The 15,090-nt window shown below is 38.1% G+C and overlaps 1 protein-coding gene across 5 annotated transcripts; it reads right to left on the reverse strand.

Moving 5' to 3' along the window:
• Positions 1 to 3,677: 3,677 nt before the first annotated feature.
• Positions 3,678 to 9,293, reverse strand: LOC104594292 (small ribosomal subunit protein mS81 (rPPR8)-like). 5 transcript variants are annotated; one of them, XM_088896496.1, is made up of 3 exons: positions 7,251 to 9,292; positions 6,209 to 6,230; positions 4,532 to 4,548 (listed from the first exon to the last, which is right to left on the reverse strand). In XM_088896496.1, coding segments are annotated over exons 1-3 (1,941 nt in total). In that variant the 5' UTR covers positions 9,168 to 9,292; the 3' UTR covers positions 4,532 to 4,546. The 5 variants fall into 5 exon arrangements, with proteins under 5 accessions (XP_088752619.1, XP_088752622.1, XP_088752615.1 ...); XM_088896493.1 differs by lacking the exon at positions 6,209 to 6,230 and having other exon boundaries at positions 3,678 to 4,548; XM_088896489.1 differs by lacking the exons at positions 4,532 to 4,548; positions 6,209 to 6,230 and adding an exon at positions 4,569 to 5,396 and having other exon boundaries at positions 7,251 to 9,293.
• Positions 9,294 to 15,090: the final 5,797 nt, after the last annotated feature.

A 15,090-nucleotide genomic window follows, 5' to 3' on the forward strand; every position in this document is an offset into this window, starting at 1 on the left:
TTTTATTTTAATTTATTTATGACATCACGAGCCAAACCATTCGATCCGGATGATTGAACCGCTTAACCGGAAACTGGTCCCCTGACCAGTTCTGTTTCCGATTTATTTTTAAAAACCTTGGAATAGAGCAATGGGGAATGCGAAAAAAGATGTTTCTATAGACTATAGTCAACGATAACTTGAGGAATCTGCTAGGGATAATTTCTTATCACCTTCTAACAAAGAATAAATGAAAACTTTCTTATCACCTTCCATAATTAAATGGTGGAGCTCAAGGTGAAGGGATAATTTTAAAGCTTCAAAAAGAGAAAGAGCCTCAGCTAGTAATGGCGAGTCTGCATGGATGTTGGAAGCTCGCTCATGATGGTCTCAAAAGAACACAACACGCACCAGCAACATAGCCATTGAATACCCCATCAAAATTCATTTTTATAAAACCCTGTGGTGGTGCAGCCCAACGAAGAGCAACCGATGGCAATGGGGAGGAGTAGTAGTGCAGATCCCTGATAGTAGAAGAGATTTCCTCCTTAAGGCTGTGTTTAGAAACTATGCAAATAAGTGTGAATAAAAATATGTAGAGTGTAAAAAGGTTCGTATAAGTTATAAAGTTGGGTTACTTCTTATCAAACAGACTTTTAGTTGTAATGGATATACAAAGACGAATTCTAATAAAGCATATGCATTTTTTTATCAAAAGCCCATTTGAATACAAATTTACTTCTTTTTTATTGATATACTTTTACATCTTATTATCAATGTAAATATGCATTAGAAAATGTGTTTTCTGTCATTTGTCAATGCATAAATGTAATGTTGCCAAATACAGACAAAAGTAAACTAAAATACAAATTTACCCCGAACCGGAATTTACACTCCATTTGCATGTTTCCAAACGCAGCAGCCTAAGAGGCCGAAAGAGATCTCAGAGTTGAGCTTGATGGAGCCAACAACATGAACAGGGTCAAAAAGATTTCCAGAGAAGATAAATATGCATCTAGGCTTCCAGATATTCCAAAGAAATAAAGCACAAACCGCAAACAATGAAATATGGTGAGGCTGGAAGGGATTGTCCATCTCAACCCAATATGATAGCCACTGATGCAAATTCCAATCCTGATGATAACATGATGTGAGACCAACAGGCCAAACTAATGCTGCATATATAATGGCAGTGAAAGAGTAAATGCTCCAAGGTTTCTTCATGATCCTTGCATAAAAGCACACAAAGTGTCAACTCTTGCATGTTTCCTTTGAAGGTCAATCTGAATGTGGGGGGGAATGAGTTTGAATCTCCAAAAGGCTCTTTAACTAACATTACCAAATGCCAATTGATGGCCGGAAGATTGAGGACCATCACGTTGTAAGAGTTTACAAGCCACCATTGACCCAGATGGTCGGACCGTTCAGCCCGGGAATTGTTTAAGCAATCGATTCTGTTTTACATTAAACCCGGTCTCTGACCAAAAAGCATTGAATCAGTCAATGATCCTTTAATTCAGGTGGTCGAATTGTCGATCCATCAACCCGTTCAATGATTTTTGCCCTTTTTTAATTTTTTTATCAGAATGGGCCATCTGTTTGAACCAAACGGTCAAACCATCAACCCAAAAACCAGTGGCCATAATAGTTCCATTTATGGATCGTTTTTTAAAACTATGTTGCACCAGCAATATCATAGGGAAATAATTCACTAATTAAATTAAATTCCTCCTCCAGCTGCCCGATAAAGGATCAATAAGCTGGGGCAATCCTCCAATGAACACGCTGACCCCCTTGGATTGAAGAAGTTCAGGACTGCAACCGTTAATCCAAGGGTCGTGACAGATATTGACTCTCCAACCCGAATCTACCAACCACAATGCACCCTTTAAAGTTTAAAGCATCACCTCTACAGACTAACATACTTGACCAAGTGGCTGAAACGTTCCCCCTCTTTTTAACCGTCCAAAAGGACTGATCATCCCATTTCATTTCATGTACTTGTTACTTTAACACCTGAGCCCATAAGCAATCGTGTTCATTCAAAAATCTCCAAACCAGCTTAATTCGTAATGAGGATTCTGTTAAGAATGCTAAATAAGAACTCAATTAGGATGAAATGTGAACCTCAGGTCCACAAATGTTTTATTTTCTCCATTGTATTTCATTTCGTTTATTTTTGAAGCAATTACAGGAGACAACTATGGAAGATGGCATGGATCATTGATGGAATTCCATTTACATTTGATGGCTATTGTGATGATGATTGAACTTTGAAATTTTGATTCAGCAAATGAATGGACCATGCCATTTGCACCAAATTGTCGAGTGGCTTAAAATTCAAATTGTGGGTCTTTTCTGTGTTTGGTTTGAAGGAAAAGGTATATAGTTTGTACAGGTTTCCCACGCTTCTCAATGGCTCATCCCAAGAAAATCTAATGTAAACTTTGTACAGGTTTTCCTACCTTTTCCTTCAAACCAAACACAGCCTCAGTTTTGGCAAAACCAATGCTTTTCAAGCAGAAAAATGTAATAATGTTTCTTAGTTCACATGTGCATGCAGGATTCCATCCCAAGTCTCTACTACGATCAGCAGGAGACCTTACCAACCAGCTAGTTGGCACCTTACCAGTAATGGCCGTCTTTAAAGTTTAGGGTAAAAGACTCAAACCACTCTTGAGATTCATGCAAAATACTAAGACCTCCCCTCTCTTTTCAAAATAGACTAAGATCTCCCTTATAAGTGATGTCATTGGACATAAACCTCCCCTATATAAGAAATCCATTAAGATCTAGTTGTATTAGAGGTGGCGATAAGCCGAGCTTTTCACGAGCTGCTCAAGCTTGGCTCGTGAAAAGCTCGGCTCGGCTCGGTTTCAACCGAGCTCGAGCCTACTAGAACTCGGCTCGTGAGGCTCGCAAGCCGGCTTGAATATATATAATATATAGTAATATATAATAAAATTATAAAATAATATATATATAATAAAAATATTATAATTCTTAATTTTTAAATATCAAATAAAAAATATTTTTATATATAATTTTTTATTTTTATAAAATATTTTTTTTCAAAATCGAGCTCGAAACGAGCCAAGCTCGAGCCCAAGGTTCTGGCTCGAACTGAGCTCGAACTTGGTACTATTCGGCTCGACTAGAATCCACCCCTAATTGTATGTTACTTCATATGCCGTTAAATATTTAATAAAAAATCCAATATTACCCCTAATTTCAATGGACAAAGACCTCCCCTCACAAATGATGTTTTAGTTAGCGTTTGCCATTCTTCTGAATTGGTGTTTGTAGACTCGTAGTATTGCCAATGCAAGAGACAATGGAAAACAAATGAAGAAAATAAGAAAAATAGAATATAGACAAACTCAGTTAAAGCCAAAAGTAAACATATCAAGACTCCATTAAATTCATATATTACACAATCATTACAAACAAGGGAAAACTAATAAAATCCAACATCCACTCGTTCTCCCGAGAGCAAAAATATTCAGATAGCACAGAGATGATTTAGAACTCGGTAACTATCTCCAAAACCCTTTAAAACCGACCCGGTGATCGAATTGGTCAGGGGTCTGGTTATGAGGTCGAACAGTCCGATCGTTTAAACCGAACACTTGGCCCGTTCTGACAGAAAAATAAAAAACGGTCAAAACCATTCGAATGATTCAAACAGTTAACTGCCCGGCCGGTTCAGCAGTTCTCTAACCAAAATCAATGGTTTTGGAGGAAATCCGGTTTTTGGGAAAAATAGAATCGATCAGGTGACCAGTTCCTGGTTTTTCCGGTCCAACCGTCTGGTCCGATCCGGTTTTGAAAACCATTCTCTTTACATTCTAAACTCGGTAGAAAATCCACAAAGAAAGCTCAAAAGCATGATTTTTTTTTATATATTTTTGGAGTAATCGACCTTTAGAAAGAAGGCAAACAATGATAAATAATCAAGGTACCCAATCCTTTCTAGCGGAGCTTAAAATCGCTCATTCGAGTTGAGCTCCAAATCTCACTTTCTTTGGTCTGAATTTGACTGAAGCAATGGAAGGAAGAGGTAATGGCGATACCTCTATAGGGTCTCATTGAACGTGGAGAAACAGATGAGAGTTGATGGAAATGTTGCTAGAACAAAGCAAGCGTTTTTTACAACCTGGAACTTTGCTTTCAAGCTCAACAATGTAAAATGCTCAACGACCAGATCGTTCTTCTGTCAACATGTGACGGCAATATATTGATGAGACTCCTGATATTGAAACAGCGAACACATCAAAACGAACAGTAAATAAATAGCTTGTCTGTGTTCGTAAGATTCCCATTCCGTTTGCTGGGAAGATACATGTAGAAATAGAGAGAGTACGGTTGAACAATAAGCTTTCAAAAATTCAGAACAGGGATTTAGTGTCGAGGCTGCTAATTCAGTAATTTGATGCAAGAAATTTCTGCGAAAACATTTGGAGCACCGGCAAAACCAGAGAAGATGACATTTATCCTTGAGCAAGTCTGTTTGTGTTTTGATTGCTAGGATAAGTTCACGCACAGATCTTCTGAAGGAAGATTAATCCTCTTGAGGTGATCCAGTGGAAACCAAAAGACAAAACCCAAAAGAAATAAATAAATAAATAAGAAAAGGGATCATATGAAGAACAATATTGAACATTATTGTGATAAAAAGGGCAGTTAATGCACAATAAGAGAAAAACAGGTTATCTTGAGGTAACATGAGAGAAGGGAGATATATACAAGGGCATATTAGACGTTTTAACTGCGTCATGTATGACAGCTAATGCAACTTAAAAAGGGAGGTCTTAGTATTTAGCGTGAATATCAGGGGAGGTTTAAGTCTTTTACCCTAAAGTTTAAACACCTCTACAACTATAATTCATCGATAAAATTTTGGGCGAATGGTGTGGAAGTTGACTTTACATGTATAACCTTATCTATGATGTGGCCCACAGTTCTTGGGATGACAATTTTGTGGCTATTTATTGGATCTTTTCAAGAGCATAATTTGGATCACCAGGATCAGGTTACTTCATTACAGTGAATGAAGAAACATATGTGCACTGAAATATTCATGGGTCTCAATCATTGGAAAGGAGAATACAGGCTTCTCTGTAGTCCCTGGCTGGTGGCTGCATTATTGATTACAATATACCAGAGTTACAAGACATAATCAATGAAAGCGATCCATCATGCAATGCAAATTCGACCTAGCATTCCATTTACAAACATTTTCAGAACTCAGCACTTCAGAGCAACAATCTCTACATTCAAACTTCAAAACCAAGAAAAAATCCCCAAGACCAATGCACCTCTACATCTACACGTAATTATAGTTTCAAAGGCATTCAGATGTTGAGACTTGAGTGCAAAACAACAGGCCATAAAGCTAGCAATTTGAAGTGTCGAACCTGTTATCATTTCAATGTTAATAAGATCAAAATTTTAATTGCATACAACACCAGAATTGCATAAACAATTGAATTCCTGAGAAGAAACCATCCTAGAGAACAAAGTGAAAAGCAGATGGACAGAGTAAAATGCAAAAATAGCAGCTATCATTAATTGCATAAAAGGTATAAATTTTTTTGGTAGTAAATAAGGGAATTATGATATCCCCTGATACTAAAGGGACAATAAGGCCATGTTTGGTTTGAAGGAAAAGGTAAGGAAAGGAAAGGAAAGGTAAGGAAATATATACAAGGTTTGTAAAGGTTTTCCTACCTTTCCTTTCTTTTCTCTACTTTTTCCTTCAAACCAAACATAGCCCAAGGGAAAAGGAAATTAGAAACCCTCTCAAATACCAACGCTCAATTTCACAGACAGGTAATACATAATGGGTCATTTGGCTTCTCTTGACAACTATTTCAACCATGTCAAGAGCTCATATAGTCAACCAAAACATTTCTTCAAGTAGGGGCTCTCTGGATTGTCCAGATGTGAAACCCTCAGTCGGCATCAGCTCCATATTTGTCTTTTTATCAAATTATGCATTTTTTATTAATACAACTTATAAGAATTTTTGAAAGCTTTGATTTTCAATCTGAAGTTGGGGAATGTCCATGGGGCATGATCGCATGAGCAAGGGAGAACACATGAAGCTCTGTCTACTGCACTTGTCTAAGTCCTGCGTTATTTAATGTCCTCTATAAATAACTCATCTAGCATCTAAAAGCTTTTTTTATGATAAAATAAAATTTATTAAAAGGAAAAAGAAAATTACAATGAAGGTGGCCCAAAGTCACCTGCGAGAAAAAGAAAACAAAGAAAAATAAATAACATTACTCCCAATCACAACTCCAACCAAGAAACCCATGTAAACAAAAGAAACAATCACAACACACAAACTCTCCAAACCAAGAGATATTGCTAAATTTCGTCCAAACTCGTACAAAAATTCAAAAACCAAAATACCCTATGCAGATTTCCACTTCCAACCAACAAACTCAAATGAAACATTACTAATCCATCCAAAGACAGAAAAATCAAACCCCACAAAGAAACCAAAAATCCCATTAAGAGAAAAGTACAGCCAATCAACTGAACCATAAAGATGCTTGGCACCAATGCTTATCTTCTCTGATCTTAAATAAGAACCTCTCTACCTCTTCTTGCAACTCTCTTTGTTTTCTTCACTTTCTTCATTGAACTTTAACGAACCTTGTCTAGAATCTAAATGTCAGCACAAAGTCTAGTGACATTTGGTCTTAGCATAAAGTTTATGCCATGCACAGAATAAAGAAGGTATCACATAGGGATGCAACTGGAGAATGAACCAAGGAGCAACCCAAGACAAAACTTAAGAAGCAAGAACTCAATGACCAATCATAACTTGATCTAACCTGAGTTGAGTGTGACCTAAACTCGTACTTTTATATATCAGAAACCTCAGTTAATAAGATCACAGAACAAAGACCAACTAAACAAATACTAATGCTATTGAAAAAGATTCCATATTCCATTCCAGAGTCTTTTTAAACACCTGAAGAACACAAAAGAAATGAATAGAAGATACTATTAAATGGAAGAACAGACCTGCCCACTTATTTGAGACGTGGACCATTGAACCGGTGGAGACTGGAGAAAGTCTTGAAAGCATGAATTTTATTTGCAATAAAAAATTTTAACCATGCTCCAGATTAAAAAATTTAAAGGAGTGAGGCTGAATTGCATACCAAAACCCAAAGACTCATCCTATTTGAATATCACAAAATACTACAAGAGATGAGTGAAGCCTACACAACTAAAGCAGTAGAAGCAGCAACCTCTCCATTCTTCATAGAGTAAAACAGATCAAGAACATCAGCATGGCTTCGGATGTAGCCTGGGCACTTAGCAAGAAAATTGTGTGCCTCATTATGCCTTCCAGCCCTGAAAAATGCTTCAAAAACATGGATAAACACAGATGTAGATGGGAACCTCTTCGTTGTCATTGCTTTTAAAAATGTAATGGCATCATCCCCTGTCCCTGATTTGGAGATATAGCTGATATAAGGGTCCAAGAATGGCGGAAAGCCATCATTCTTCATCAACCCCAGAAGACTCGAAGCTTCTTTAAGACTCCCTCGTTCCAATAAATTTTTAATTAAGATTTTGTATGTAGTATGCAAAGGCCGTAGCTGCTTTCCACTAACCATCTCAGATAGCAACTTGGATGCATCCTCTGCTCTGCTGTTGTCACATAACCCTTTAACTAATACTTCAAAAACATAACCAGGACCTGCAATACCCTTCTTTTCCACCATCTTTTGGAAACAAGAAGATGCCTTGTCTACATCACCAACTGCACAGTACCCATGGATTAAAGATGACCACGCTTCAAAAGTTGGATTTTTTCCGGATGCTTCAAACTCATCCATGATTTCATAAGCCTCATCCAATCTCCGAGAACTACTAAGCCTGTAGATGATTTTACTTTGCACAGCATCACTAACTACAAATCCACTATTCTCCATGATTTTCAAGATTTTCTTGCATTCACCCAATCTATCAACACTGGTCAAAGACTTGACAACTCCATCAAAGATAGACTTAGTCAAAACATTCCCACCCTCTGTAAAAATCTTGAGAACTCTAGAAAACAGATCCATATCTAGATCTTTACTCACCAAGATTTTATGAAGAAGAAAAGTACAGTCATGAACTGGAGGCTTATATGCGCCAGCCATTGCCACTTCATACAAATCAACAGCTTCCTTAATCAGCTTTCTCTTATAAAAGCGCCCCAAAACCTTAAAATACGTCTCCATCTCCAGTTCATATCCAGAGTCCCTCATTTTATCGAGGACAGCCCAGAATCTATCAATGCAATCTTCCCGTCCCAAAACCTTAATCATAGCATTGTAAGTCTGTTGGTTGTGTTTAAAATATGGACCTTCTTCTAGCCACCAAAAGAACATCAATGCTTTCATCGGATACGGGCTAAGATTTTTCAGTACCATAGCAACTAAATCACTAGAAAAACTAACATCCAAATCTCGCAATCTCTTTTCAACATCTTCATTCCACGCTTCTTCTCTAATAATAATGTTGCAAACCCGAGAACACACCTTCTCCACTGGCGCAGACTTAGATGTGAACACCTCCTTCAACTTATCTAGATCTCCTGTCATTTCTTCCTTCTCAAAATTCTGCGAAACCTCAGTATACGTGCTCTTAGAAATACCATACCCTTTCTTCTTCATAATCTCAACCAAAGCCCAAAATTCTTTGACGCAATCTTTCTTACCCAATATCCGCAACATCAAATTATAAATCTTCGAACTGAGCTTCTCATTTTCAGTCTCTGAAACCCAATCAAAAAACCTTCGAGCAATCTCCGGGCTCCCATCGAGATTCTGCAAGACCGACAAGACCAGATCGTGGTTTATGGATATATTATTTGACTCTAGTTCATCCTTGATCTTATCAGAACTGCAGTCCTTGGAAAATATCTGGGCGACCAGAATGTGGTCAGAATCCTTCTGCTCCAAAGCCGGTTGAGACGAAAGCCTACGACTTGTAATGTTTCTTGATTCCAAATAAAAGGCAAGTGGAGAAACATTTTGATGAGAATATCCAGAGAAATAACGAGCTATTTGAGGATTGAGCTTCCTAACCTGGGAACACTGAGTCTCGATCGTCGAGCTACGGACTAGGGAACGAGAGAAACTACGGAGGAGCAATCGCGATTGATTTCTCATGCTCTTGCTCGGGAAAGCCTGTGGGGAGAAGTTAGGGCTCTTCCTTTCTTCTTGGTGTTTAAACTTCAAACTTTGAAGCGAAGATTGCTTGCTTTGTATAAATTAGGGTTTAAAGGGTTTTTCCTTCTTTTCATTTTAGGTAGGAGTTTTAAAAGGGGTTAAGGCGTTTAGCCTCACCTTTGCCCCGTTATCAGTCATCACACGCGTCAAGGGTTAAGCCCCACCACGTGGCCGTTTGCTCCCACAATTAGGGTGATGTTTGGCATGAATGATAATTTCTTAAAAATCATTTTATGACAGCACAAAGGAATGGTGTTTAAATTTCTGTTTGGCTGGGCCAATTTTGTGTCTGTTCGTTTGCTCTAAAGTCTAACATTTGAAAGTGTAATAATTATATTAAAAGGTATATCGGTATTGGTACACTTTTCTTTCCTTCGAACTCTAAATGTAGAGAACGTTATTATGAATTCTGAAAATTATCAAGTATTCATTTTGACCCCATATATTAGAGTTTTTATTTATCTTTTCGGGGGTATCATTGGAAAACAAAAAGTTGTATGATTGCACTTTAAGAGATAAGAGGTAAGAGGAAATGAACAACCATTTTTCTCTTTTCTTTTAAAATTAAAAAATTCCTCTTAAAACATAAGAGAAAAGATGAAACGAACACGTTAATGATTTTTGGGAAATTGACCAAAAATCAACTATTGAAATCAGCCTTTTTTTAAAGATCACTATTTTTTGGTGATTTTTTTATTTTTAGCTTATTTGAATTTTTTTGAAGATGACATGGCATTGAATAATAATTTTAATACAAAATAATCAACCCTTGAGAACTAGCACCAAACAGATTCACAAAATGATGCCAAATAACAAAATTTATAGATTTTTTAAAAATTGGCAAGAAAAAATCACATCAATGCCAAATATCACCTCAACACTATTCCGTCTAGAAAGGTTGGTGGATGAGTTCATTTGTAGTCATATACTCGCCCATTTGGCTCTCAATCAAGCCGAATGCCTACTTATCAAAATAAATAAATAAAGATCAAGATGAATTCCTAAGGAAACTGGTGAATGATTGTAGTTTGTTTTTGATAAGAAAATAATATCGATATTTTTATTTAAAACCTTCTTTCACTTTATTATTAATGTCCAAAACTTCTTAGTCTCTCCTTTCTTTTACTATTTTCACTATTTCACCATTGAATTCTTTATGTAAATGGGGAAGTAAGGTAATGGTAAGGGTCTATCTAATAGGTGATGAATGACTTGAGAAAAATGAGGAAGAAAAAGGGAAATGATTGTAGAAAGCTTTAATAGAGGTTAAAAGAGGGCCAAAGGCTGCAAATTCATGCATGGATGCCATTTCTCATCCAAATCTGTTTTTCTTATCACTTATCTTATTTGTAACAAATTCCTATATATACTCAAACTCTAAGGGGTCATTCTTTTTTTGGATTTAGAGAGGGGAGAAAGTTGGTCAATGGGGTTTTGGTTCCCATTGACAAAGAATCTCATTTTCTTTTTTCAGCTTTTTGTAGGGATCAGGGAAAGTTTATTTTCCTGTGTATCACTTACTCAAGAAAGTGATACCCATCTCCTAGGTGGGTAAATAACTTTCCCAGAAAGTTGCCAACACTTGAATAGGACAAAAATGCCAATTTTAATAATAGATTTCTATGACTAAAATGGTCATTGTCTTATTTATCTGAGAAATAAAAGAACATGGGTAAATGCACTTACTTAGTTAAGTGTTTCCTAGAAAAAACTTACCCAGATGATTGTATTTACCCAAATAATTAACTTACCGAAAAACGAACGGGGCCCAAGTGTATTTATTCAAAAGCATAACCTCAACTGAATATAACTTTGAAGTTCACAACCTTCCAAGTGATTTTTAACACTCAATTAGGATCAGAATTGTGTGTACAAAATTCTGTTTTTTCTTTATGAAGTCCAAGATACATTTTGGAATTTGATTTGAATTTGCATTTATTTGGATATGACAATTACATTTCTTTATGAAGTACAAGATACATTTCTTTATGAAGTCCAAGATACATTTCTTTATGAAGTACAAAATTCTGTTTTTTCTTTTGAGATTTTTGAGGATTGAAAGTCTAGAAGCTACCGAATATGACAATTACTAAGATGATGCAGTACAAAAGAAGAAGGAAATTGGTATTCTATCGGTATATTGAAAATGCAGGTGCTAGAGAAATTGTTTGACTATAATAGGATGACACAACAATTTTTGTTTCTATTATTTTTTTTTCCAAGGTTATTTTTTCCAACTTCTATTTAGGAACAAAATGTTGTTTGAGTAGAGATTTTAAAGTCTTTAGGAGTATGTTTGATGCCAAACCATTGTAAAAGGATTTAAGACACTCTTTGTTATCATTATTAGTTCCTAAGCACTCAAAGCTTTCCCACTATTGGTTAAAGCAATGGAGAGACAAGGAAGATAAAAAAGACGAATTGTCATTGGATTTTATTTTGAAAATGTGAAGAACAATGAAGGTCAAAATCAATTGTAAAAAGGGTAACTTTGGAATTAAGAAAATATATACAAATAATGTGACATTACATATGAACACATTGTAACAGTGCACTAGCCGTAGGGGAGGATTTTGTAAATTGTCAAAAAAAAATTAGAGGTACTTTATAAGTGATTTTTCAAACCGTAGGATAAGTTTGAGTCCATTTTCTAAAATGCAGGACATCTTTGCTAAACTGTTGTTGGAGCTAGTGGTGGGTCCAGTCATATGTCTTGGCATGTGATTTAGTGCACCTTAGCTCATAGCTCTTAGTATAAGCCGATAAGGATATTTTTCCTTTTTATTCTGTCTCTTGCCACTTTTCTCTCAAATTATGATTGAATCATTGCATAGTTTAAAATGTTTTCTAGCAGAAGTCAAGAATTTGGTTCTCAAGAATCCCTCACACCCTCTGATGTAGCATGATTTGGCTGCTCCCAACGGGAGGTGATCTGACTTCCAGACGGATGGTGGATTGAACCTGCAAGGATATTAGAAAACTCGGGGATGCTAATCCGGTGACGTCGCTCCGATGCTTAATTTAGTAGGCTAGTAGTGAGTTGAAATTACTTTTGAAAGTAGAGAGCTTGAGAGAAGGAAAATCACACATACCATGGGCCTCCGGGTGTAGAGCCTTTATATAGTGGAGTCCTCGCGGGTTTTGCGGAGCAGTTCAAGGATCCTCGTCACGATGAGATCCGTTTCCGCGTTAATGGGGGATAACAGATAGGACTTATCAATCCCACTCGAACTGGGCGGGGAGGAGATAAGGCTTATCGTTACGAGGTGCTGCTGACCTCAGTGTGGTCGGGTAATGTCCTGACACGGAGTGCTTCGGACTGCTGATGCTGGCTGCTGTGAACGGAGGGGCCTCGCCTGGAGTTCGCGGCCAGAACCCCGAACCGGTTCCCTGCAAGCGAACCTTCATGATGCGAGGGCCGAGGTGAAGTAGCTCTAGCGGGCTAAGTGTCTTCCGACCTGTTCACGTTCTGCGAAGCGGGAGGAGTAACTTGCCTTTCCCTCCTGCCGCGGGACAAGACCTGGCTCCCAAGGGGATGCTGAATCTGGGAACTCTCTCCCCGGCGAGGAGGGTGAGTGTTCTGACGATGGGACTTACTCTATTGTGTTGTCGGATGCCGAGGTGGAATCGACTGTTGATTCTGCTGCAACGGTGGGAATTGCTGCTAGTATAAATGGTGTAAAACCTGTTGTTGGTAGTGCTGAAATTGTTGGACCTGTTGCATTTGTGTTTGAATAGCCCGCACGCAGTGTACCAGGTCATCAAGCTGATGCTGTCCGACTCCAGGAGGAATCACAGATGGTTCAACAAAAGTTTCACCCACTACAAGAGGGAGTGGGGCATTCACTAGCATAATTGCTTGAGGTACGATCAACGTCGGGACCCCAACCGCAGAGAGCAGTATGGTGAACTGACCAATGCACACGGTCGAGATCTAAGGTTGCCCCCCGAAGACATTCATCTCATTATTTTGTCCGGCGTTGCGGGAGGATGCCATGGATTCTAGGTTTGTGATTCTTGGTGGAAAGAGGCTTCAAGTAGCGCTTCCCACAAACAACGCCAATTGATGGAGCGCGATCTGGCTGCTCCCAGTTGGAGGTGATCTAGCTTCCAGACGGACGACGGACTGAACCTGCAAGGATATCAGAGAACCCGGGGATGCTAACCCGGTGAGGTCGCTCTAATGCTTAAGTTAGTAAGCTAGTAGCTAGCTGAAATTGCTTTTGAAAGTAGAGAGCTTGAGAGTAGGAAAATCACGCATACCATGGGCCTCCGGGTGTAGAGCCTTTATATAGTAGAGTCATCGTGGGTTTCGCGGAGCGGTTCCGGGATCCTTGTCACGATGAGATCCGTTTCCGCGTTAATGGGGGATAACAGATAGGGCTTATCAATCCCGCTCAAACCGGGCGGAGAGGAGATAAGGCTTACCGTTATGAGGCATGATCCCGCGGGGCTCAGAATCGGATGGCAAGATCTTCGGGGTTGCCATGTAGTGGTCTGCCAGTATTACCTGAGCTAGTGCTCTTTAGATCCGACCTGAAGTGAACGCCGAAGTGCCTTGAGACCGAGGTGGTTCTAATGCAACCTTACACTGAGGTGAACTCGTCCCGAGGTGGTTGGACTATCCGAACTCAATCTGTTGCGGATTTGGCACATCGAGCTGAGCTGTCATCTTATTAGTTAGGTCGTGTCCACGTTTTCCCTACCCCGCAACTCCAAGTTGGATAGTTTTTTAGCTTTATTCTTTCTTTCCCTTCCTTTCTTTTGTTGTCTTTTAATATGCTCTTAGTGGTGTCTATTCTTCTTAGTGGTAGTAACTATGACTTGATAATCCTTAAGCGTTGTTTTTTTTCTTCCTCCGTATAACAACATCTCCCCTCTCAACAACTCTAGATACATTAAAATAATGTTAAAAGGAAGAGAGAGAAATTAAAGTTGAGTAGTTCTCTTTAATACTACCAAGGCTTTCTTGGATTGATAGAGCCTTCTTTTAATGGTTATAAAAATTAGAGATGAAAGGTTATGATGGAAAATGATGGTGTAAGAGTGACCACAAAAATGATCAAGGCCCCAAGCGGGTAATAACTCTTAGAGATTTGGGGACACAAAAGATATGAACAATATTCAAAATACAAGGGTGGAAAAAATAGGAAACCACCTTAAGCGAACGCCAACTTAAAATGAAGAACAAGCTAAAAGTCACAAATTATTTTGACTATAGAAATAACCACCTCTTCGGGGGCTGGTCTGTATAAAGATAGTAACATGATAGGCTTGTCTAGGCTAAGAAAGACAACCCCTAGTATGAACAAAATCCTAAATGGAAAGGAAGCATTAGCAAAGCAATTCAGCCTTCTGCCAAACCTTTGGAAAATTTGCAAAAATTGATCTATTAACGAGGGGCTATTTTGCTAAAAGAAGCAATGATAAGAAAAGGCTAGATAGTAGACTTGTGTGGTGATCACTTATCCACAAGAAAACACAATAAAGAAAATCATCACGTACGAAGAAGGATGTTAAGCCAAACAATTGGAGAACTCGGGCTAACTTAACTCAGCTTCAAATTCCAAGTGCTACAGTGAATTGAATTAAAAAATGAGAAATGAAAGCATAAATGGTAACAATAAAGATCTTTAGGAGAAAGGCATCATTGACAACTCTCCAAAGCAAATAATGACTAGTTGTTTAAACTAAGGAACAACTCTTGCATTAACCTAGTATGATGAGATGGTCAAAGATACTAAGTCATTTAAAAACCCATCCTATCATAACTATAATGTTAAGAAAAAGTCTAGAACGAATGGAAGCTTTATATCACAATCTGACTCTTCAGAGACCAAGTCGTGTGGCACTCTTGGCTCCT

Source organism: Nelumbo nucifera, chromosome 1 (genome assembly GCF_055504915.1).
Source record: "Nelumbo nucifera cultivar China Antique chromosome 1, China Antique-T2T, whole genome shotgun sequence".
In the NCBI taxonomy this organism is placed as follows: Eukaryota; Viridiplantae; Streptophyta; class Magnoliopsida; order Proteales; family Nelumbonaceae; genus Nelumbo; species Nelumbo nucifera.

Excerpts from the sequence above, each read along its gene's own strand:
- LOC104594292 (XM_088896486.1), bottom strand. The coding sequence starts at position 9,167 with ATGAGAAATCAATCGCGATTGCTCCTCCGTAGTTTCTCTCGTTCCCTA. Across the intron at positions 6,231-7,250 it reads ACTCTATGAAGAATGGAGAG|GTGACTTTGGGCCACCTTCA; the intron begins GTTGCTGCTTCT and ends TTTTTCTCGCAG.